Source organism: Poecile atricapillus, chromosome 1 (assembly GCF_030490865.1).
Source record: "Poecile atricapillus isolate bPoeAtr1 chromosome 1, bPoeAtr1.hap1, whole genome shotgun sequence".
NCBI classification, from domain to species: Eukaryota; Metazoa; Chordata; class Aves; order Passeriformes; family Paridae; genus Poecile; species Poecile atricapillus.
This window is the reverse complement of record NC_081249.1, coordinates 159,411,412-159,437,105: the sequence shown is the minus strand read 5'-3', so window position 1 is coordinate 159,437,105 and position 25,694 is coordinate 159,411,412. Positions and strand designations below refer to the sequence as shown.

The 25,694-nt window shown below is 38.1% G+C and overlaps 1 protein-coding gene across 3 annotated transcripts; it reads right to left on the bottom strand.

Annotated features, from left to right (window-relative positions):
• Nucleotides 1-2,561: 2,561 nt before the first annotated feature.
• Nucleotides 2,562-12,066, bottom strand: CIPC (CLOCK interacting pacemaker). Of its 3 annotated transcripts, none has more exons than XM_058851621.1 (4): nt 12,001-12,066; nt 9,962-10,136; nt 8,890-9,059; nt 2,562-5,332 (listed from the first exon to the last, which is right to left on the bottom strand). In XM_058851621.1, the coding sequence occupies exons 2-4, from the start codon at nt 10,026-10,028 to the stop codon at nt 4,454-4,456; spliced, it is 1,116 nt and encodes a 371-aa protein (XP_058707604.1). In that variant the 5' UTR covers nt 10,029-10,136; nt 12,001-12,066; the 3' UTR covers nt 2,562-4,453. The 3 variants fall into 3 exon arrangements, with proteins under 3 accessions (XP_058707604.1, XP_058707612.1, XP_058707620.1); XM_058851629.1 differs by lacking the exon at nt 12,001-12,066 and adding an exon at nt 11,767-11,983; XM_058851637.1 differs by lacking the exon at nt 12,001-12,066 and adding an exon at nt 11,542-11,752.
• Nucleotides 12,067-25,694: the final 13,628 nt, after the last annotated feature.

Below are 25,694 nucleotides of genomic sequence, written 5' to 3'. Positions count from 1 at the left end.
TACCACACAATTCTTTTAGCAGTCCTGTTTTGCTATTAGTGTTCCAATTAAAAATGCATTTAAATTATTGTAAAGGATCCAAAGAAGAGTTCCACAAACAGAGGATCCAGAACACTTGAGTCTATTTACTCATTTTAAAGAAGAGAGCTGAAGAGTGACTTGTTCAGTTTGTAAATGCCTACAGTGAAAACAGCAATGTCACATCATGTACTTCAGTTTAGCAGACGAGACAAAAGATCTGACAGCTGGATATGGAAAGATGACAAATTCAGGCTCAATATAAGAGACATGTGTTTAATAGTAAGTAATTATACTTTAAACAATTTGGGTGGATTCTTAATTCTAGGAGCTTTCAAATCAATACAGGATGCTTCTTCTAAGAACAGCTTTAATTCAAACAAGAATTTGAGGAAGTCTTGGAAACTGTGCTCAGCAAGAGAGTAGACTGAACACATGGTGTTTCCTTCTGCCTTCTGAATCAGATTACACTGGCACTCTTACATTTTTTCCAAGGAAATACCCCAAAGGAGTAGATTTACAAAGGGAAGAGATGTGGGCACGAGCATTTTGCACACATAGGACCATGCAATACAGTTGGGACTATATGGCTGCATTACACTGCCACCTGAAAGAAGCATCACCTAGGTACAGCAAGAGTGTAAAATTATGTAGGTAGGGAGGGACCCTACATTTTTGTACTAGAAACTATGAAAATAAAAGCAGTAACAGCATGTTATGTTAAATCTAGCGAATGCCAGAAATTTTGCATGCCAGGAGATTGCTCAGCCCAAGCCTGCAGGGGTACTGTTTTAAGTACATGTTTTTACCGTGAGAAAGAAAAACAAGATAGATGCAATGCACCTGAAAGAAGAAATTTACCTTTTTGGCCTCAGTGAAATAAAGGTGAAGGGGCCGGACACGCTGCAGATAACCATGTAAAGGAAAAGTCAGTCAGAAGAGACAGAAACCTGAGAATTTCCTGCTTGAATTATATCCATACTTTAGTGAACATAAAATATGCAAACATTGAGTTTCTCATCTCAGGAAATAAAATTATTCCAATTGATGGCACTCCTTTTTGGATATAAGGCAATGAGATTAAAGTTGTCTTGTCTGGTGCCAAGTAAGAGCTTTGACCAGAATCTCTCGGGCATGACTGCCTAGTTCTCCCTGCAAGAGTCATGTCTGAACAAAAGGAAGACCATGTAAAGACAGCCACATTTTGAAGAAATGTGTTTTGGTGAAAAGCTGGTATACAGATTTAGTTAGAGAATTTTCTTCAAGAGTGTAATTTTTTTTTACTCCAGTAATTTTTTCAGTAGCCAAGATTCTTACTTCACAATTTCAAACTTCTGCATACCCAGCTGACAGGATTAAGACACAGTGTAGGAGTTCACCCTGCACAGACGGTGAGCATAATGTACAGTCATCATGGAGACAACAGCTCAGAGATGGAAAAATCCTTCCAGGTTGCTCATGACAGATCTATGGCAGCGGTCACCCACGACAAAGTATTTTTAGAGTTCTGTACAGCCCATTTCTATGCATGCGCCCCCCAGAGACCCTTTAATTCATAGATACTGTTAAAGCTCACAAGACTCTCTTCAGAGAGATACATCATAGTATCACTTTTGTATCTGCACTTTCCCACATGGGCAACATGCCGCTGTGGAGCTATATTTAAAGCAGGCTTTGGAACAAGGGACTTTGCAGTTCAACAACACTAAATAATCCACAAACTTTTCAAGTATATACTTTATTTCATTCATATTTCACAGTCAATTTCTGTAAAGTTTTAGCAAAAAGGTCATGTTCTATAACAGAGGTGTTAGGCTACTGTATTCAGAGCTAGCAACGGGCTTTGAAAGTACAGAAAATATTTACATTCCAACTAGAACAGTAGAATTTCAAAAAGACATAGTAAAAGTAATCAAAAATACCAACATTTATTAAAACTTAATACAAAAACCAGTCTGTCTGACCCATCAAGCTACCCCACTCGTAAGTTGTCAGCAACAGCTGAAGCTGCAGCAGGTCATCTGATTAGATAAAGGCAGCTGTCTTCAGCTAACTTCTGAATACCAAGTCTTGCTGTTTCAAAGATAAAAAAACAAACAATCAAATCTGTGAGCTCATTGCTCAATTTGGAGGCTAACATTTCTGTTCAAATCCACTGGACCACTTTCAGATCCTGCCCAGAATCTGGACTTATCCTCGTCCTGATGTAGTCAACTAATTTTCCAAATGCATTTCCAAGCTAACCTATTTTATTACATTGCAGCCAAGAAAGGAAAACCCTTATTATTTTAAAGCTTTATCAGGGCTCCCAGAAAAAAAGGCAACTAAGAAAACTGAACAGAATGGTACCTGATGACATATTTATCACCAGAGACCTTCAACATCCTTTTTTTTGTAATAGATGTTAAGGTTTCCCATTATCTAGGGATATGCTTCCTAAAGAGCCCCAGATTTAAGTATGAGTTCCAGAGTGGATTTTTCTAGTTCAGTAAATAGTATTTAAGTCTGGACTGATGCCCAGTAGGAGATTTCTAACCAGCTGCTGGACTTTATTCACAGATTTATTGAACATGTATTTATACAAATTACACCAGCTTAAAGGCCCATTAGCTGTAAGCACACCCACTTCAGCCCACCCTCCATACTGTCAGGGAAAAAGTACATGTGGTACTATAAGGACTACGATAGATTTCCACCAGCTAAGTCTCCTTCAGTCAGAGTGCAGGTACTGCCCTGCAAAGCAAGTTTTTCATTCCTTTATACTCTATTACAGCAGTGGAAATAGAATGGAGAAGGTCACTGGGAGACTCATTTTTCCTTGTCTCAAACAGCTACAATTGGACTTCATTTTTTCTGCCTCCCTTTCATCTCTAGGTACCCTGAGCCCATCATCTTGTTTTCTAGGACAATTGCATCCTAAAAATACATATTCTGAACTTCAAATTCTCCTATTTAATAGGTAGAATAAGAACTTTAGGGAAAGTAGGGAGAATATCCTCCTGAGTTTGCTGGCTGAGTTCCAATATTGCCAGGCTGCGAGTTATGAGACATGGTAGTATCACAACTATATCAGGTATATTAAAACAAATAAATGCCAGAACAGAGTCTACCAACACTTAAACAATTCCCACATACTGTACCAGTCTTCAGCAGGTAGGCAGGATCCCATGAAAGGCATGGCTACTAGTTTGCTACAGGTCCACTAGAACAAACCCTGCCCCAACGTTTCTTTCCAGGCCCATGGTTTTACAAACAAGACTCACGTGCCTCAACTTTGTAAGACATGTAAAGCATCTCCTTTCACCAGTGTAAAAAGGGTGAAATCCCTTACAAGAGAGAAGTCCCTTACAATTTCTCTAATCCACCTATTTCAGGAAGGACTGTAAAAGTATTCTCTACGGTCTTCTGCAATACTGATTCCTAGAGGCATCAGAAAATGTAAAGTCTGCGTGACTGTCTCGTCACAAATTAGCAAGACACCCAGTCTACTTTCAAGTTTTTTTTTTTTTACAATCTGAAACAGATGATAGAAAGAGTCAAATACCTAGTCACCTAGATTGCACGAGTTCTTGAAAACACTGTCACACAGAAAGGAACATACCACAGACGATTCATATTCCTTAATGTTCTTAGACAAAGATGCTCTCAATTTTCTACACAAACTGCCTCTGGAAAAAGTCCCTTCAGATTGCAGGGAGTGATGTAGTTAAGTGTCTAGAAAACTGCAATGAAATAAATGTCTGTAAATCAGTTTTTGTAACATAACTACTGTGGCTCTCCACTAGCAAGGTCAGTATCTTATGCATACTGTGGTGTTAGCAATATCTCAAGGCAAGTAGCCTAGGAATGCCGTCAGTCTATATAAAGAAAAAAAAATGGTTTAGAGTTTGTTTTTTGAAGTTCAAACTTAGGTAGATAAAATTTTTAGCAAGTTTATCCGAGCTGACACACCTCCCACCCTCACTACATTCATCAGATTACTCTACATAAAAAAAGAAGGAACGGCATGGGAGAAGGACTTCACCATGCACCAACTTCCTTCATCTACCTGAAACTGGTGATGGCCCAACAGTGGCACCTGTTCTGCTGCTGCCCTCTCAGAAACAACCATCTGAAGATGGGAATGCTTGCAGAATGCTGCAAATTACTATCTTCACTTCAAGAATGGGAACAGGCCAGAAGAGCACATACAAACTTCTTCAGTCCAAGGAATTACATAGAGTTAGCACAAAATTCAAGGTTACACTGCAGTACTAAGTACCCATTCTGTCTAGAACCTACCATGCTATTCCAGTCCCACAGTTGGCTCTGAAGACAAACCATTAATGGCAATGCAACTTTGCAAATCTTGGACTCAAAAAATGCTCAAATAGAAGTTTAAGACAGGAAAAAGGAGGCACAGAAATAACTTGACCAACACCTATGCATATTTTTACTACATGTTGGGATAAGTGGGGTCTTCAAGGTTGTTATCAGCTTTATCAGATCCCGTTAGAGATGCTTCTAGCTCTGCCCATGACTGTGGAGCATTGTTCTTTATTGCCTCTATAAAAAGCTGTGTTTGGTGCTTCAGCCGGTCCAGCTCAGCCTGCGTCACCTGGTTCTGATGAATGAGCTCCTTGGTTTTTAAAGTGATCTCCAGCAATCCCGACCTGCGTAGCACAACAAGTGTATTCTGAAAGCGTCTGCACTTGCTTTGCTGTTGCAAGAGCAGCTCGGGGGCAGTGCAAATCTCTTCTGGTATCAATGGAGGGCTCCACACTGCAGAAGGCATTGTAGTCTGTGATGCACTCTCACTCTCAAGAAGGGTGCACTTTGTTGCCTGCAGAGTTCCAAAAGGCAAAAGGGGAGTCAAACCTGGCACTTTCTGAGCATCACTGGAAACATGATGAAAACCAGGAAGAGCTGACAGTTTTCCACCTGTCATGAGAGCTGAAGAACTTTGCTGGTTAGAATCCTGAGGGGTCTTAAAGCTAACTGGTAGGTGGGAAAAAGGACTAGTAGGCAAGCCTGTACTCATCAGTACAGGAGAAGTCTCCATCTTGGGTGTTTCTGTGCAGAGTCGTTTATGGCAAGTGGTTTCCTGACATTCTTCTAGATCAAAGGAGTGATCTCTTTTGCAGGGATGTGGTGCTATTTTGGGAAAAGAATTCAGGATGGGCAGGTAATTAGTGGAGTCATTTCTCTTTTTCCCAACAGGGTGAGGATTAATGGGAGGTGGGATTGATGGACGAAGAAACACTAGCTGTGGCTGAGCTGGAATCACTTCAAAGGATGGCTGCACAGTCCAAGACTGGAGCTGTGATGAACTCCCCTGAGAAGCACAAACAGGGAAAAACCACAAGTCTTACAAAAGCATTGTAGAAGATGATAAAAACAAGCTTAAACTAAACAGGTGGACTGTGCCATTTTTCCACATTTGATATATACTGTCCAATTAATGTGTTATTAAGATTTTTCTATCAAACTCACCCTTCTCTGACAGTGGAGTGTAATGCTGGAAATAAAGTTGTAATCCATAATCCTTTGACTATGTAACAGCAGATACATTTAAAAACAATTCAATCTGAATTTATATATGCTTTCCTAAGTGAGGATTACAGTGCTAGATTACATCATAAAATGTTCATTAAAAAGTTTGACCCAGACTTGGGGTCAAACTACAAGTGCTCAGGAAAGCCGAAAAATAATTAAGCTTTCTGTTATGAAATATCTTAAGAGCCAAGGAAAGACTGCACAGACATTTTAGGAACAATGCAGGCTCCCTCTTTGTTGAAAGGTAGCAACTCAAATCTTCTCAAATCTATTCTTATAGCAAGACCTTGAAATGGTTATTTAAGATACACAACAGCTGTTCAGGAAGTCTTGTAATTTGAAGTACAATACAGAGTTTCAGTAAATTTAAAACTATGAAGCAGAAAAAAAAAGCTGAATATTAACCAATGCAAGGAGAAAAGCTTGTGGTAAGCCCAGAGGAGTTTAACTCTGTACCTCTGGTGAAAGTGTCCACTGATAAACCTTAAATGCATTTTATTTCAAGAACAATGTCCAAGGCTTTATTCCCTCCCACAAGTCATACTCTGGAATACAGGGGAAAACATCCATTTTTACAAGACATTACCTCTTTTTCCTCCAACACCTTACTACAGATCTTCATGAGATCTTCTGGCCAAAAACACAATTGCTTTTCTCCAAAGACATCAAACGGTCTAGTAAGTGACACTATTTCTTTCTAAAGCAAAATCTCACTTCTTCATATATTTAAGCCATCACCACTACAATTACACGAATATATTGTCAACTGCTTTTTCAATTCCTTACAACTTGGAACATGACTGGAGGCCTGTTGAAGACACAGTTTTTAGCTACCACAAATACATCTTATTTTTTTAGTACTATATTAAGTCATCTGAAATCCATATCCTTTCCACCAATCTCGTAAGTTCTGAACTGGCAAACACCAACATGCTTTGCTGAAGTCTATTCCCCCAGTAAAAGACTTGGAACTTAACCAAAAGCTGGTATTACCCACTGATTAGGACACTGAGACTGGGAGATAACATTCAATTACCTACTCTGACACAGTGTTTCTTTGGTTCAGTGGGCAAGATGCTTATGGAATAGGGGTACAGAACAGCTACCGGTAAAAATAGATATTACTACCTTAACACAGAATAAAGAATATTCAAAAGAAAAGTATCTGGAGATGTAAGGAGTGAGAAAGCATATAAATACTGCAGCTATACATACGCAGGACAGAACATGTAGCCCTAAGGAGCAAGGGTTTGGAATTAGAAGTTGCCATTTACTGCACCACTGAATAGCACCTTGGACGGCAGAGCCCCATAATCATTGCGGCCAAAAGAACTGTGGAAACTGTTTATCATGCTCTTGGGTTTCTTCCTATCTCTGTTCTTTCTTCTTTTCCTTCTCACATAGCACTCTGCTCTTGTTCTCCTACTCAAAATCTCATTTTCAGTGGAGGCCACTTTTATTTTAGTAACTCTGCAAACTGTTGTGTGTTTTGTTGCATTTTTAATGAAAGCTATGAAAGCTAACTTCCTGATGTATCTGTGCCACCTGCCTAAAAAGCCTTCCTACTTTATTAAAGACTTTGACGAGACTTACAGAAACCTTACCACAATCAGCACTGGGTTCTAGAGCATTACTCGCCACTTGATTTTTTTTTAGCAGCAATACTGTTAGCTGTTTACATTCTGAAATTGGGCCAGCAGGTAACCACCACTGTAGAGGATCACAGTAGTTCCAAGACAGGATGATGCTGATTGAAACTGAAACTGGAAGAAATAAACAGCAGTAACTGGATGCTGCCTTTTTTTTAGGTCCAGCAAGTCCAACTGAGTGCTGTGTTGAAAAGACCATTTTAAAAAGATGACCATCTGAACTAAATAGGCATAATGAAAAAAGGCAGAAAGACATTTCATTATTATTCTGACCTAGATTCGTTGCTTTCCTTTATTGTAGTAAATGTTTTTCAATTTGACATTGTCTTTCAGCATATGTAGTTAGATATTATGATGCTCTGCTCAAGAGAACCAAGTGTGATCATTTTATCCAACTCCTCCTTGCCAAATTTCCTTTTTTGCTATACTACCAAGGTTTTTTTATATAAACATATATACATATATACATACACACACATATATATATACATACACACACATATATGTATGTATGTGTGTGTGTGTGTGGTTGGAGTTTTTTTATATCTGTCTCTATATAAGCTACTTATTATTAGTTGCTGCTGCTTCTTATTTGCAACACAACTTGGAGTTCAACACTGGAATCAGTGCAGGTAATGTCTTAATTTTTGAGCTCTGGGCCAAAGCCTATCAGTCTTTGGTGAAACTTGCCTGGTCCTGATTTTATATATAAAAACTTCAGCATTTGTTTACACAGTGTTTTGTCCACACATCTAGGAATGTGACTATAAAAGAAAATTGTTTCTTGTCAAGATAAAGCATGATGCTCAGAGATGATCCTCCCCCACAACTGCATAATCTGCTAAACATTAACAGTGAGTATTAGGTCTTGCTTGCTGTAGTAACAGGTTCAGCAGGAAAAGAATCAGGATTTACATTCTTTTTTCCCCCTTCCCTTCTGTATTCTCAGAAGTATTTTAGTAAAAGAAAACATAGAAGAAATTTTGCTCTGCTCCAAAAATGAGTGAGTACAGAGCAGGAGGTCTAATAATATGACAGTACTTTGGACTTCTCATACCTTATATTAAAATGTTAAAGTTACAGAGGAGGTCTCACATATGTGCTGGAGGAAATATACATTACAAAAATACTGGAGAACATAGATAGGGAATGTAATTGTTGCAATGTGAGCCATCACATGCAGTTAAGTGAAACAACTAATAAAGTAAAAGTACCATAGCTAACTTCAGATAAGGATTTAACTTTTTCATGTATAACGTTCTGGATTAGTGTTTCCCATTGCATATGAAGCATTTCTAGAACCTAAGAATGAGGAAACAAACCTATCACCCTACTTCACCATCTCTATTGAATAAAAAAGACAACAGCAGCTTTCAAAATCAAGTCATGCTTTTCTGTTTAATCTTTGGTGCTATTCACATAACATACTTGAAGATGTATTTTGGGGCAATTCTTTTGAGACAAAGAGGTTTAGTAGATGGAGATGGAGCAGAATTTCTCTGTATCACATTCCATCTTAGTGATTCCAGCTGCCTCTTGAAAGAACAGAGACCCACATTAGAACTTCTTAAATTACCAGTTACTTTCTGGACTGCAACAACATTGCAAAACCTTTTTTGAAAGGATAAATGGTTTTTAAAAAAATTAAGAACATGCAATATTTTTCAAGATATTATTTCTTCCCTACCTGTTTAACCAACACATTTTTCATAACAACCATAGGAGACAGTGCAGGAAAGGAGCTGCTTGTGGTCCTCGGGCATTGCCAAGGTCCATCCTCTGCATTCCAACACAGCGCGTTCAGCACATCCTCAGAGTCCGTCTGCTCCATAGCACTTGGACACTCTGAACTTCCATCTGCCAGATGCAGAATTCAGCTGTTAGTTGTTCCACATGCAACATGCTTACTAGCGTCTTTCAGTTCTACCATTCTGCCTCCTTCAACCAAGTCACAAAGAACAATAAAGTTTAGCTCTGTAATATTAACAAAATTAAAGCTGCAATGACAGCTGTCAGACAGCCTCTAATAAAAGGCTTGGTATTTCAGGTCAGTTCTTATAGAGACATTTTCTCCCCCAAAAAGCCGTTACTTTTTGTTCTTTTGTATTTCGTCTCCATGGGACTGCATAGTATCCTGAAGATAGCGTTGCTCTAAAAACTGATACAGGAAAGCACTACAGGCTCCAGCATTACCACATGCACAGTTTGCAATGCAGGCATTTTGTGTCTTGGAATTTTCTATCTAAAGCCCAGTGAAGCAAGTATCTCTCAGTGAAGTGCTTTTTTTCTTGTTCAAAGGTTATTTTTGCACAGTTTTGTTGAGTGCTAAAATGGCACACCATGTCTATTATTTTACTGATGTTATAACCATTACTCTCTAGTTCATCAGGCTCTACTGACAATATGGTCAGATCATAAGAGACACTGGGCAGCATAATCCAACAATTCATTCATCAATGCAAAGAACAAAAAGTAATTTTGACATTCTCTACTTCTACACTCTAAAGTCTAAGATTCTTCCATTAATTCTAAATTCCCATGCCATCCAAATTCAGAGGATGAACTTTCTAACTTGGTAATGCTCCACTTCAAAAGACTGGCAGTAGGAGGATTGCAGGTGAAACCTATCTTGCATAGAAAGGCCCTGCAAGGTAGTGAGACACAAACTGGAAGGGGGTACTCAGATTTGTTAAATCACCAATTAAAGCACAGCCTCAGCACAGTAATGCAAAAAAAGGTAACACTGTGTTTTTCTAAACCTGAATATCCGGAGTCTTTGTCAGATTCAGCTGCTGCCATACTGAAGCGATGGTTGAAGCTCTTCATTTCTGTCACTTCGCCCAACAATTCCTCAAGGGTGTCAGTAGCTGACTATTTTGTCTGAGGGCTTCCATAGTGCCGTGGGCAGTTTTTAACACCTTTTCCATTGAGGAACTACAAAAACAGTTAAGAACAAAAAAGGACTTTATCTGAATCTATAGAAAGTTCCATCAGTATAAGACAACAATGGAGGATCGTTGCATATCTCCTTTTATACGCCCAGTGAGCTAACTGCAAATTTTAAGAAATATCTCAAAATGCTGAAATAACGAAATTTCGATCAAAAGCTAATGTATTGGACATGTCTTTCCACCCCAAAAAAGTAAAACAAACTAAAAATTAAAGACTATTCATAAAACAACATTCATTTCAAGAATTAAAATTACTCAGGGCATTATTTATGAAAGCTTTGTTGTCCCAAGGGCTGAATTGCAAAACAAGACAGTTGTGCTGGGTGAAGCTCTTATAACAAATACAGCTGAACCTGCAAAGCTGTAGTTTTGCTAACACAGCTTGTTTCATTCTCAAGAGTAGAGTAAGTCATCAGAGAAAATAATGAGTGCTCAGTGAACACACTGGGGGCTAAAGAAATCTATGCTGCAAAAAGAGCAACACATCCTGCAATACACTCCTAGGGGAGACAGAGCCTTAGAAATGCCCACACCCAGAATGAAAACATTGAAAGGCTGAAACTAAAGGCTATGAAAATCCAAAAAATGTAGTAACATTATGGCCTCCCACACTACATACTTGTCATAACCTTCAGCTGCTTCCTGAGGGTAGGCAGTATCTTGTAAGACTAAGAAAGACTAGTAAGACTTCTGCTTCTCTTAAAGAAGGTAATTGAGAAATTGGCTAACAGAAAACTAACACAATTAAGTGCAGAAATTATTTCTATTTTTGTTTGTAGAAATTATTTTCCTATAAAGTAACCCACTGAAATGATGTCTCAATGTTTTATATTTAAATTACAAAAACAGGAACTCAGGAGTCTGCAACACAGTCAGGCCAGCAGTCCATGAGCATCAGTAACTAGTACAAGCTGCTTCAAATGACATTGCAACAGACATTCTGGAATAATCTACACCAAAACGCAAGCTTCTTTTTCAGGTCTTGACAACTTTGTTAGAAGTGTGCTTCAAAATCCTGAGTCTTAGCACCAGTATTGAAGTCTGAGATGGGAATATGACCGTCTATTACAAGAACTATGGAATAATGCTCAGCAGAAGAAAATTTCCTCATGTAGCTACTTGCATCACTTTTATCTTCCATATTCAGTCACACCTGCCTGACTGCCAACAGGTATGGAACAAACACGGTTACATAAGCGCAACCTAGATGCTATCCTTTAAATGGAAGAAGTGGTTTAAGTCCTGATCCAGGCTTTCATTACTTAGCCCTTTCCAAAGGAAATATATATTTTTAAGAAAGTGATATGCAGAAATGCTAATCTAAAATAAAACCCCAAAACCACCTCAAACCAAAACAAGAAACGGGGCTAGAAATAAAGCAAGAACACCTCATCTGCCAGCTTTGCATCAAACGAAGCTTTGGGAAGGGCTGACACATCATCTCTCACAGAAAAAAGCAAAACACCTGAACCACGACCGAAAATAAACAAGCCAGAAGTGCCACTCCCCCGAGGCACAGGCGTGAGAACCCTCCTGCCCATCCCCGGGCCAGAGCCGCCCGCCCGGGCCTGGCGGGCAGGACCTCCGCCGCACACCGCCTTTAAACCGGACACCTTCGCCGTCGTCCAGGGCTGTCCCTGCCGCTGATCCCACCCAACCTCCTCCGGGGCCCACACGCCAGACTCCTGCGGCACGAGGAGAGCCCGCGCAGGCGGGCCGAGCCACTCGGCTGCCGGGCCCGAGGCGCAGCAAGTACAGCACAGTCCCGGGCCCCCAGGGCCGCCACCACCGCTCGCTCACGGCCGCGGCCGCCGCCCCCCGCCGGGCCGGGCCGGGCCGCCCCTCACCTGGGCGCGGGGCCGCCACAGCTCAGCCGCGCCGCGCATGCGCCGCCCGCGCCGCGGGCACGCCCCGCCCTCACGGCCGCCGCATGCGCAGAGCGGGCTGGCCGGAGTGCGCGCCTTGGGCCGGGCGTGTGAGGGACCCAGGCAGGGTGAGCGGAACCAGGAGTTTGGGATGATGCTGGGCCTCTCGAATACTGTACAAAAAAGAACGATTCTTCCCCACACAGAAGATTAGGCATTTGTGCAGCCTCTCTCACTCCATGAATGAGAAAGGAAACGCAGACAGATGCTTCGAGTATGAGGAAAGCAGCATCAAAGAGTGATAAGGTCATCTCTGAGTCTCCTTTCTTTCTGGGCTGAACAGCTCCTTCTGCTCCTCTCAGAACTTGGGCTCTAGATCCTTCCCCAGCTTCATTGCCCTTCTCTGGATTCACTCCAGCACCTCAATGTCCTTTCCTGAATGGAGAGACCCAGAATTGGACACAGAACTTGAGGTTTGATTTCACCAGTGCCAAGTACAGGGAAATAATCACTTTTTTTCCTATCATGAGTGAAAACAAAAAAACCAACCAACTTTTACATAGTTGGGAAGTGTGAAACCGAAATGTGGATTTGGTTTACATGAACTGCATATAAACCAAGAGCAAAAAAATAGGAGGAAGAGAGTCTCTGGTTCAATGAATACAAATAACTAGAGTAGCTGTTCTTGTTCTGAGAACTGCATAAACATGACCAGCATCCAGAAGTAAGTCACAATATTTTGCATTTGGACACAAAAACCGTTTCATTAGAGAAAACTGAAAAGACTGTGTGAAAGACTTGAGCAAAGACACAGTGAATTCCTTAAGTAGAAATGGAAAGGAACACTCATTGTTATGATGGTCTTGTTAAACAAGCTGAAATATGCTGATTAAAGAGGTCAACAAGATCTAATAAATTCCTGAATGAAAAAGAGAAGGACATTTAATCTCAGCATAGTCTCATAAACAATTTGTCAAACGCAACACAATAATGTCTGAGGTTACATGAAATGACACTGTCATTTTAAAAACATATGGCACTGATGGATTCCAGTCCTACCAATCTGAAGTGCTGTGAGAGAGCACTGATGACTCTTGTTCTTAGGATGTATTTTTGACCACTTAAATGCCAGAGGTGGCTCTGATTACTTCTAAACTGTAGTGTGAGATGTGTAATCTCTAGACTCTGGATTTGGATCCCACACTGTTAAGGAGTTTCGAGTTCTGAGGAAAAGCATGCTAAGAATACTTTGCACAGGCATGGTCCTGGGTTGCCTCATACCCAGAAACAACCCTTACTCTCCTCCACAGAGGCCAGATTTCTCTGAATATGGAATATGTGTGGATGCTCAGTGAAAACAGCTCACCAGAGAGCAAGTAGCCTGTGTTTGGGACAGACAACCTGCTGTTCAGTTCAGATGATTCAGAACAGAGTTGGAATATGTGATACCAGGCCTTCATCCAAGGGGCAGCAGGTAGGAGAACTGAAATACTATACTGTTTAATAGAGAAGTTTTCTTGGATAGTCAAGGCAAAACTCTGTTCTAAATAAATTAAATCTTATCACCCAAATTGTCCCTGCATTAAGTTGACTTAAACCTTAGGTTTATATTGAACATCATCTAAATTCTTCCTCCTCCAAATACATTGGTTTTGTAGTTTTAATATTTCTGTCATTGCCACTTCTCTCCCTTTTCCTTTCGTTTGATTCTTCATTGATCCAAGGTCTCATATACTGTGTGAGTTCAGTGATTACAGTCAGTGGCAGCAGGATGTTTTTATTTATGTTATACAGTGGTTGATTTGTTTATCCCGAAGGTGAGTGTTTTGAAAAATAAATATTAACTTTTTGTTCACTTCCCTGTTTTTTCTCGTCATACAACAGTAAAAGAGTGAAAAGAATGTGAGTGAAGTATGACTGCATGCTTACTCAGTGTAGGTGTTTCAACAGTTATTAAAAAAGGTGTTGAATCTCTACTTTTGGGAGAGGATGCAGAAATCATCTTTCATGGCTTAAGAGGGACAAAGGCAAGTTTTATCTAATGAGGTGGTTAAATAATAGGTCTTGTGTGCTTACTGAACGATTAATAAAGGTGTTGATGCATAGACTTCATAAATGCTTGTGGGACAAAGAGTCTTTTGTCCTAACACAGCAGTAGAAAAAATGTTTGGCAAACTTTGGAAATAAAGCATAGCCAGGTCAGAAGAATGTGGTTTCATATTACACAGTCTGAACTGGAAAGGTTAGGTCTGAAAATACCATGTACTCAATCTTTTTTCTTCATATACTCAACTACTTTGTTTTGCTATCACAGACAAAATACAATTTAACAAGTGCTATATTGTATTAAGTTAGTTTGCAAGTAAATATCTTTATTCATCTCACTTCATTGAACCAGTCTAATTTTTATGATATTTTAATACATATAATATGTATTATTAATTTTAATAATCTTTGTTCCTTCTGTTATTCACTTCTTTTAATATTAATTTTAATACATAAATAGAATATTGTTCAAATGATGCCTCCTAGGTTTTCATTGGTCTCAACATAAGAATGAATTCATGCAGATAAAGTGTGCTGTTGGCCATTAAAACAATATTAAGTCTCTTTGAAAAGACATTCCACATATGTATTTTATCAATAATTAATATCTTATTTATTAAATATCAAAGCAGGAAACACTGTGTAATCATGTGCTCTAACCTACAGTCTATCACAGGTCATAGAATTTCACCCAGAATTTGACTTAACAAGATTTTTCTCTGATGAAAGTACTTTAGTAATGGCTTCTTTTCTTCTAATTTCAACTTTAGGTATGTATTCTTTTCAAAGTACACATCTTTTATCTTGTTATATCCATCTGCAACTTCATCTTTTCCATAAATGTGTCCAATTTAAGACAAGTCAGATTAAAGGTAATTTAAAAATAACAAATTATTAGCAGAGATGGCATATCAGGAATAAAGCACTTTTGATGCTCTTACACTCTTCTGTACTGTGTTATGTTGGAAGAGAACAAAGGTGGATTTAAAATTCCCTTTACAGCTCCTAGACTTTTGGGACAACTGAGGGTTTGGAGAAGCGGTGCTAAAGAGCAGTCCCAGTGACTGCTTTGAACCCTCGCAGCACCAGAGCATTGCAGCAGCCCAGAGTACAATGGAGAGCAGCAGTTCCTTTTGTGTTCCCTCACCTCCCCAGCACAGTCACCTTCTCCATCGACCCTTCAATATAGGGTAGAGAAGGATAGCTCAGTGCAGTGCTGTCAGGGAGATCTCCTCATGATTGTGTTTTTTTCTGGTGGAAAAATCAACAGGATTTACATTGTTGTTATGGGAGAGCTACTATTTGCTCCAAAGCAGGCTAGATGTCACGTTTTCCTGGAGTTCAAAAACTGGGTTTGTATTCAAGATGTTGGTGGTGGCTTTATGAGTTTTTTTTTCCATAAGTGTTCAGTTTGCTAAGACCATCTCTACAGACTCTTTGATATGGATTGTAACTTTTCCAGTGTCTTAATTTTTCTAGTTGCATCTTAATTTTGTGAACCTGAGAACTGAGATAAGCGTCTACATGGCTTCTGTATGCCTGCATTGCTTGTAATAACCACTGGGTGTCGTGAGTCTCTTTGGATTACAGGATATAGAGAAGGACAAATTTAGTGCAATCAAGGACTGCCTATGGACTTTTTTTTTTCCGGGTGAAAAGGCCTTTGTCTGATTGACATAGGATTGCAATAAGGAGTCCCAAATCTTACTTTAAAATTATCTTATTTGTTTAGGTAAATGTGTGATTCTTAGTGCTGTCCTGTGCAGGGATGGTAGTTGGACTTTGATGATCCTTGTGGGCTCCTTCCAACTCAGAATATTATGAGTCTATGATTCTTTATTTATGTACCAAGGACAACTAATACAGGATAGGAATACTAGAAACAACAGTCTAATCCTCTACATGTTTTATTTCCGTTACCATTTAGACATTCAACTGAATGACACCTTGTTTGGAAGAAAAACACTAAGATGTCAGCAGGTAATTAAAGAAATCCTGATATCATAAATGTATAACACAGCAGAACTAGGGATGAATTGGTGATCTCAAATCAGTATTTTCCTAATTTTTGGGAACTATATTTGACATGGCTGTGTTTGAGATAATTTTTTTGGGTAAAGATTTTGGCCTGTTATTTTCATTATTTTTTGCAAGCAAATGAAAAGGCACGAATTTGTAACTTTATATACAAGGATAAAAAACATTCTTTGTGCAGAAGAGAACTGGAATCTTGAACCTTCAGTACAGACCTGTGCCACGGAGGATGAAGGACCAACCATATTAGTTGCACATAGAAGGATTACATTTCCTACAGACTAGTCAGTAGGAGATCATATGATGTGGTAACATTGATACAGCCATGTGCTGTGCCTCACAGTATGGACAGATGAGCCAGGGATATAGACTGGACGTAGGCTTTCCGAGAAGCTCAGATGCCACTGTGACTCAGTTGCTTTCCCTGTGGGCTTGTTGTTAGATGGCTGAATTAATCTGGTGTGTGGGGGTTCTCTCAGTAGTGGTTGAAGCTTTGCCTAACAGTATGATTGTGAAATGTTCAGAATTACTAGAACCATCTGAAAGACAAATATAGAACTGTCTCTTGGTTTGCAGGGCAAAGTATGTTCCCCTATTATAGGGAACAGTAGCGAGATATATTTTACCTTTAACTTAGAAACCTGCACTGCACTGACTAGCACAGCAAAACACTGAACAGTCTGTGTCCAGTGTGACAGGAATTGCGAGGGCTTATAGGAGCAGATCAAGAAAAAATTGCTAAGTGATGACTTCTACAGTGGACTGTGTGTAATGTAGCCAAATCTGAACAGATTTTTATGATACTAGAACAAGGCAGTACCTTGGTGGTAGTACTTCACAGATCTTCAGACTAACTTTTTTAACTTGGTGACTGTAGCAGCTCTTCTGAAGAAGTCTTTGTTAGGAGGATATCAGTATCAATTAAAACATGCTTTTGTTCTGGAGTAATTTATGGACCATGCTGAGGTCTCTAATTACTGTTTGCAACCTATGGTCAGGGAGAAACTAAAAACCAGTTTTTATTTGAAGTGATATAACAGAATGGACAGAAGGTATAAACTGGATTTCTAATCTATGTGCAAGGCTAATTTCTGTTGTGCTGAATTCATGAGGAGCTACTGGGGGCTCACCAGTCTTGAAAATGGGACCACTTTCTTGTATATCTTTGGGAAAATAGTAAAGTTTCTATGAAATGTCCTGACAGTAGTTGTCTTTCAGATTGTATTGATTTAATACGAGGAAAGCCTTTCAGAGATATCTGTAAATTTCTCTGAAAAGCTTACTGAAAAATGGCATAGTTTACTTGTGAATACAATGTTAATCAGCACAGTACAAAATTAAAAAGAAATAAGATAGGTATAAAATGTGGTGACATTCCTAATTGAAATACAGTCATTGGTTTTGTTGAAAACTTTTGAAAACTTGGACTTTCCTGGAATGTAAAAATACTCTTATTCTTTTATTAAAATTAATATAGCCATCTGAATTTTCAGCCTTCAGGAACAGTTTTATGTTTATCAGATTTCTCAAGTGTGATTGTTATAATGGTCAGATAAAATGGAGGATTGCATAGTGGGAATAGGAATGACTGAAAAACTTATATTTCTGATCCCAAGATAATTTATGTAATTTGATTTGTGATACTCTGCTGTAATATTGCTTTTTTTGGTGGCATTGCTGCACGGAGAGAAATAGCATTGATATTGCTTGTATGTTCCTTCAGACCAGATAAAGAAACTGTAATGGAATATCAAAAATGACAAGCATACCCAGGCTGTCACAGTCTTGTCCAGCTCTGCTATGCCAACAAATAAACTGTTTCAATAGGGCAAAAGCAAAATATACTAAGGATAGCTGAATATTTACCAGATGTTATGGCATTTGAGGCTCCAGGACTAGCTCTGTGTAGACGTAAGACTGAATTAGGTTCTTTCATTTTTGCCAAGGGAAGGAAAAATCATATCTTGTCAGGGAAGACAGGTTTTCTCTTTTTTAAAGGAAATTCTCCACATGATGGCAGTAAAAAACCTCTGGAATTTAGAGGTGGTTTATTTCACCTTCAAGAGCCATAGGGAAAAAAACAACCCAAGATGAAGAACTGAGTATGTGACTGAGCTTTTAGATTTCCCATTTTTCTCCTGGTAGGCCTTAAATTCCCTGGATAGTATTCCAGACAGCAAGGCTACATGCAGCCTGGAACAAAGAGAATAGGTCACCTGTCACATTATACTAGGGCACAGTGTCACTCGCAGGCATGCCTTCTAAAGATATTTTTGGTTTCTTATGCTGTGTATTAATGAGCAGAGGGAGAGGATAAGGAAAAAAAGAGGTTGTATTTAATTCCTATCCACAAACTTGTCTCTGCCCAAAGAACTTGGAGACTGTAGCTCATCATTTCACATCACATAACAGAAAGCCCTTGGATAAGCACCCAGTTTGCCCCAACTGGGCATTTACCAACTTGGTTTGATTGCTGTAACGATGCCAGACAGAGATTAGTTGTGGAATGAGTTTGCAGTTGAGACTCAGCCTGTCTAGAGCTCTTGGATATCTTGGTGTATGGAAGCACTTAGAGAGGAGTGTATTTAAAGAACCCAGAAGCAGCTGTGTCACTAAAATTAAAATGCATTTTTCTTGTATTGTTTTTGCTTGGTTTCCTGTTGCACACTCTGGACCTGTCTTATGAGAGTAAACGGGCAAAGGAAAGGGATGAGTCAAAGGAACGAAAATCAATCCTAGAAATTCCTGCTTTGCTTTTTACAGCCTGGATACACCAGATATTTGACATGAAAAGGCCTGTGGCTAAAACAGCCTTTGAAAGTCTGCTCTTTATATTCATATGCCTTTCATTCCATTCTTCAGTCATTTAGCCCATAGATTTCCTTTTTGTGTGTGTACAAGGTACTCCATTCCTTTCTCCTCATATTTCCTTCCCAGAACACAGGAGATCTAAATTCTACAGTTGCTAGCACTAAACATGCTATAGCTGATCATAGTATTTGTAAAAATATCTGATATAAGTGGCAGAAAAGTACTGATGTGTAAGTGAAAGCATAAGGTATGACATACAGATGTATTAGAACAACATCTCTGATAAAGCAAAGTTAAAAATATAAACAAGTTTAGTTTATAATCAGCAACTGCCCCTTTAGCAGAAGAGTAATTTTTTGTGAAAGAGTATATTACTTAGAAGTCTTAGCATAAAAGACAAATTAAAGATAAATTTATATTCAGATACTTCTGACATGGGAAATTATTACCCCAGAATACTGTACAGGGAATTAGGAAAAAAAGCTTGGTTAAGGTCATATAGGAAAGCTGTGGCAGAGTCAACAAAACATGAGAATAATAAAGGCAGTTCCTGTTCACTACTTCCCTCTCTGATCATGTGCCTTACAGAGATTCTAGAGTCTTGCTGTCAGACAAAAAACTTGCTCAGTCTGATGCCCTAAAAGCTGCTTTGAAGCTAAACACAAAATTCTTAAGTTATGGGAAGCTTGGGATATTCCGTATGATCTTTCAGCAAAACAAAAGGACATGTTTATCTGCACAGTGAATGTAAAGGAGCTATTCAGAGAAGCACAACTGCAGTCCACACCAGTAAATCTACTCATTCCATCTGCTTAAAATGTTCTGAAAATCCTATTTAATAGATTTTTAAAAATATAAAAATCCAAATATATGTTAAGCCATGCTGCTTTCCAAAAGAGTAGAAATACTGTTGAGACAAAATGACCAGCCCACCTTGCCACTGATAAGTGGAAAAGTAGAAGTCAGGGGTGTTTGCTCCCCAGTTTTTGAAACCATAGGCTTGTCAGAAGTAAGAAACAGGATTTCATGTGGCTCATCTATATTTTTTAAGGGGTTTACATTCTTTGTGTACGTGCAGCTTTTCTGCAGTTCATGCCAAGGAGAGTTGCATACTGTAGCCTGAACCCCCAGGTCGGCAGTACTGAGAGGGTCGCATTTGCAGTTTGAACCGTCAAGGTCTACTCTAGAAAAAATGAAACCTAAAGACCAGGGGTTGGTTAACAGTCTGAATAAAACAACAAAACTGAAACTGTTACTCATCTAAATCAACCTTCTGCAATCATTTTTGCCAATGTTTTGTGTATTCTGCCAAAATCTCTCAGGGGTAAAAGAATTAGAAACAGTAGCCCCATTAAATGCTGCTAAAGACTGTGGCTTTCACAAGTACCAACTTTTTTTCTTTTTTGTGGTTATACAGATAATGCATCTCTGGTAACCTTGTACATTTTCTGAAAGAAAAAAAGATGGTGATTACATTTTCTGGTTTGTTTTTCCTCTTCAGAAACAGCTCAGTTGTGAATGACCCCGTGTGATAAGTAAGAGAAATTCAGTATGCAGTTTTGGTGCTACAAAAGGGCCCACTGGCAATTTCAATGCATATTTCCCAAGTCCTCAGAAAGGTCATTGAGGGTCTCCATTACATGCAGTCTAGAGCCTGCTACAATTTTCTCATACAATTTAATCTGCTGCCTGGATGGCCTCCAGTGTACAAGCAACTGACAATCTACAGTCTTTGGAATTGATTTCCTGGAATTGTGGAATGCCTGCTTGGCCTCCAGATGACAGATGTGTGCTGGAGCTCTCAGTGCTGCTGCTCTGCAGAGATGAGAGAAAATTTGCCTCATTTCAACATTTTCTGTAAGCTTTTAAATCTTCTTTTAGTGATTATAGGGATGAAGTTATCACTTAGATACAAGCATCATTCTGAGTGGGCATCATTAATAAAAATCTTTTGCTTTCTGTAGCATTTGTCATGTAGGGCCCTTTTTGGTCTTATAAATATTCTCTAATATAAACACTGTATGAATTTGATTAACTCTTGTCATAGTCATTTTGCATTTGGGGAACCAAAAATTAAAGGACAGATAAATGAGTTGCCAAAATTCACACACCAGGACACTGTCACCATCAGAAAAAGTTTTTAATCTCAGAGTTTACTTCAAGCAATTAATGTGGATTCATACTATAGCTCTCGTATTCACTAGGATTGTACCTATACTTTATTTAAAGCACATGAAAAGTACATGTTCTTCTTAATTAACACAATATCTGCATAATTAGGAGAGTGAGAAAATAACTCCAGATTTCTAACCTATTTTCCAGTTTTAAGACCAAATATTCCTCCCATTTTTCTTATGTATATAGCAAATGCTCCTAAATCTGAAGTACAGGTGCCATTCTCTTTCTCTTATAGTATATAGAAGAAACTCCAAATCTCAGACTGATGAAAAAAAAAAAACCCAAATGATGAATGCACATTGGGAAAATTTGTGGTTTTCATTCAAAAAAACTAATACAAACATCTCCATGAGAATGGGTGTTTTTTGTTTGATGACTGGCTGAACAGGCAATATGAAACCTGAGTGACCTGCTCTCTTTTTAAATCTAGAAATGTTTCTTTACACATGGAAATTGTGAATGGAAGATATTAGTTGAAAAGCTGCTATTCTCAATATGAAACTCCAACTCAACTAACATAGTATTGGATTTTTTAAATGGCTCATTTGATGGAAATACAAGGGCACACATGGTGGCTTGCCCAGAAAGAGGATACATACACCTGATGACAAAAGAAGGAGATTTCCATTACAATCCCAAGCCAGAAATACCTGTTGTATAAGGCTTGAATTCAGTTTTTGATTTTGCAGGATAGCACTTTTTTGGAGTGTTTTTGTTTTCTTTGAGAAACTAGCCAAATGCTCGAGGGTATGAAACTACATAAAAACAGGGGAAAAGTTTATGTAGACTTCAGCTGGGAAGGAATAGAACAGCTTACAGTGAGAGAGCAAAACATATATATTTTGTGTCAGCATCGAGACAGAAAGTAGAGGAAACAGCTAGAGAGGTTAGAATAGCAGCTTTGTGCTAAATAGGATGTGGATGAGAACATGAGACTGAAAGAGAAATTGTGTGAACATGAAATGAGAGTATCCATGATCCTTTTGAAGGAAAAGAGGGAGAATAGCAAAGTAGAAGACAAAAAAAATCAAGAAAGCAGATTTCAGCAAACTCAGGATACTGGGAGATCACATGTCATGGAAGAGAAATTTAAAGGAATAAAGGAATTAAACACTTCCTGATGGAAAACATGCTCTTTGGAATTTAATGATCCCAGTGCAAGGAAAGAATAGCAAGTCTATAGCAAGAAGTCATCTGGTTAAATCATATACAGTGACCTCAAACATGTGAGTCATACAGGAAGTGAAAATTATGTGAGATTACTAGGATTAGTATAAAGGAGTGCATAAGTATGTGGGGACAGAAATCAAAAAGAACAAGGCACAGAAGAAGTTATAATTAGGAGGAGCAAGAAACCTTTTTTAAGTGACCAGCTTAAAAAAATATGGTTTTATAAAGGACATCACAGTTTATGACTATGGAGTTTCTACTTGAATTCTGTGAGGAATAAGAGAAAGACTGAGAAACTACTCTGTACTAAGTTGAGAGAGAAAACTAGTAATATCTTAGATCAATTTAATGCCTTTTTTGTTTCAGTATTCAGTACAGAAGTCTTCTGCAATCATGTGGCTGATATAATTATTATGAAAAACTAAGAACCATGATCTTACAGGCTAATAAAATGGACTCTGGATTATTTGGTGCACTGGCCAAAACTATTTAAAGCTGTCAGCAGGCATTGCTTATAACATAGGAGATGCTTGCTAAGGCTCTAAGAGATTTAAAAAGGAAAAATGTAGTGCTTAAAGGATAAAAAACAAGCCAGGCAATTTTTCATCAGCTACTTTAACTGCAATTCCTAAAAAAAAAAAATGCTAGAACAAATAAAATGGACAAATAATCAAGTGAGTTATATGTAAACATCTGGAAGATAGCAAAGAAATGGCTGACAGACAGAATGGATCTGTTGAGAGCAGCCCATATCAAACCAGTCTGTTTTCCTAGTTCTTTGGGTGAACAGATCTGTGAACAGATGAGCAATAATAAATATTGTGTATCTTGACTTCAGCAGGTTGTCTGACCGTCTTTACATAGCATATCTATGCCACGTTTTCCTAAGCAAAGCAGGAAAATTTGATTTATGAGGAAATTTGAAGAACTTAGTGTATGAGAAAAGTCTGAAGTAAAACATGCCTTTAGATAAGGCTTCTAAGCTACTCCAGAAAGAAGGAGAATAATTTTTCTCCATGTTCAGCATAGACAAGACAAGAAATAAGAGTTTTAAAATGCATCTAGAGAAATTCAGGTTAGATATTGGGAGGAATAAGCAGAAATAAGGAAGCACAGGCATATGTTGTGAAGAGATGATGTCAAATCTCTGTTACTTGGGTTTGTTCACATTACCTGTGCTCAGAAATGTTACTGATACTTTTGCCTCCATCAGTACAGCAGATAGATGAGATGAGCTTTCAAGGTACTTTCCAGTAGCATCTTAGGTCAAAAATTTGCCCCTCTCCTACCTTGACTGTCCCAATCTTTTGTCTATATCAAACACTTTTTAGACAATGGTAATGGCAACCAAGCACTTTTCAGCATTCACTTTCAACATTCACTTCAATAACATTTTGTGAAAAGGAAAGAGGTCTTCTGATTTTGTAATACAAATGTCAGAAAGAGCTTCTCTGTATCCCTGTAAAGTTGGGGGCAGAAGCTATTAGACTTATATGCAGTTGATATTTAAACCAAACATAGCTTTCATGTTTTCAGTGCAAAAGTCATTCACTAACTTTAAACCATGTTCATTTTTCCTTTTCCAATGTTTTTCCTCCACAAGCTGTTTAAAATACTGTAGTGGGAGCTTCAAATGGACTTCTAATTTAGTTAGAAAATTTTGGCTTCACCTAACAAAATTCTGAAAGTCGTATCTGTAGTTCAGGTAAAAATTGTGATGTCTGTTTAAAGTATCATCTCACCAAAGGACATCTCAAGGCCTTAGTACTCCCCTATGTACAAAAGAAGAACTTAGAGCATTATTGTTATTGCCCAGTAACATGGTAAGTCACAGAACAGTGTGTGAACTGTTCAATAAAAAACAAGTTTCAGACCTACAGTGACTTGAAAAAAATCAGGATTCTCAAAAAAAGAAAGAACTGAATAATATACTTTTCCAGAAGTTAGGCCTTGTTTTGCTCTTATTCCTGTCTCCATTTTGGTACATTAAATCTTTGTGGAATAAATATTATAAAACAGCAACAAAAATGCTTTGTACGAAGCATAGTTATGGAACTGGAAGCCTTATGGGTGGAGTTTGTTATATTCTTAGCCACAAGAGAACAGAGATGGAGCTAAATGTTAGATTTAATGAAGAAGAAAATTGGTAAGAGTATTATGTAATCAAGGATGAATTTGATCTACTAGAACTTAATGGAAGATAAATCATTGAAGATCACAATTAGCAAATCTTTTTTCCATTCCTTAGAGTGTTAACTTCAAGAAGTGGTTATTTTTATTTTATTTTTAGTAAATGGGATAGTTTTTCATTAATACAACAAATAGGTAATAGTATTATAGTTATAACTATAGTTATAACTATGTATATAGTTGTATACACCTATATGTATATAGTAATATAGTTATAACTATAATTCCGTGTATATTAGCCTGGGCTGAGAAAGGGAATACTAAAAGACTTAGTGGGAAAAAGTGATTGGAAAGACTGAAGTTATGAAAACAGCTCATTTTTGTGAAGTGAAATGTAAGCATTGTCAAGAGTTGTTAAATCTCAAGATAAAAAGAATTCACACTTATTTCAAAATGAAAATGAGTTTCTTCAGAGTTTCAACATCAAATGAATGAAGCTGTGTCTGTTGAAGTAGAAAACATGGGTTTGATGATCTTCCAAGTGAGACGTCTTCAGTGTCATTGAAAGTTAGCCACAATGAAAATGTAATTCCCTACTCTAGGTCTTCCTGCAGCTCCTCAACTGCAAACTCATTTCAGAGCATTCTCAGTTCATCTTTGAAAACCACAATATGACAGATGAATTGGTGACTGTACCTTTAAAAAAAGGGAGAAAAGAAAGAAATTAAGTCAAAGACTTGAACTTGATAGAAAGTTGCAACCCTCTTTTCTTCTGAAAACATCATCTTCAGTGTAGCACAAAATGAGCAATTTGAAAGTGATTGAAACACTTTGCCCTGGATACTCTCATTCAGACAGATTTAAATTTGTGGTTTCATATTAGATACTACAAGCAAAGAGACAGAGGAAAAAAATTAAAGGAACAACTAAAAGAATCAACTTTGACATTAAGGCATATGGTTCGTTGCACATGAGAAATAATCCAATAATGGATACAAGTAGCCATAGAGAAAAACGGGTTCCTACTTAATGCTATTGATTTTGTGTCTGAAAAGAAAAGCAAAGAATATTGTGTCCAGGTTGGTATAGATGTTGCCTACTAGTTAAAAAAAAACCAGAAGAGGGATCTTTTCATTTGTTCAATGATGTTTCAATGATGGAAATAAGGAGAATAAAGCTATTTGCATTAAAAATCACTTTAAGCATTTCTATGGTAAGTGTACAGTATATATTGATAGTACAGTTGTGAAATAATGTAGCATTTCACACCATAATATGGCATATTTTGGGAGTTCAAAGATTTTCCT

Bases quoted from the DNA above. Each gene is read 5' to 3' on its own strand.
- CIPC (XM_058851621.1), bottom strand. From the start codon at position 10,028: ATGAAGAGCTTCAACCATCGCTTCAGTATGGCAGCAGCTGAATCTGAC. The intron at 9,060-9,961 runs GTTTAGAAAAAC...TGCATCTGGCAG, and splicing joins CAAAGACTCCGGATATTCAG to ATGGAAGTTCAGAGTGTCCA. The intron at 5,333-8,889 runs GTAGGGAAGAAA...TGTGCTTCTCAG, and splicing joins AAAATGTGTTGGTTAAACAG to GGGAGTTCATCACAGCTCCA.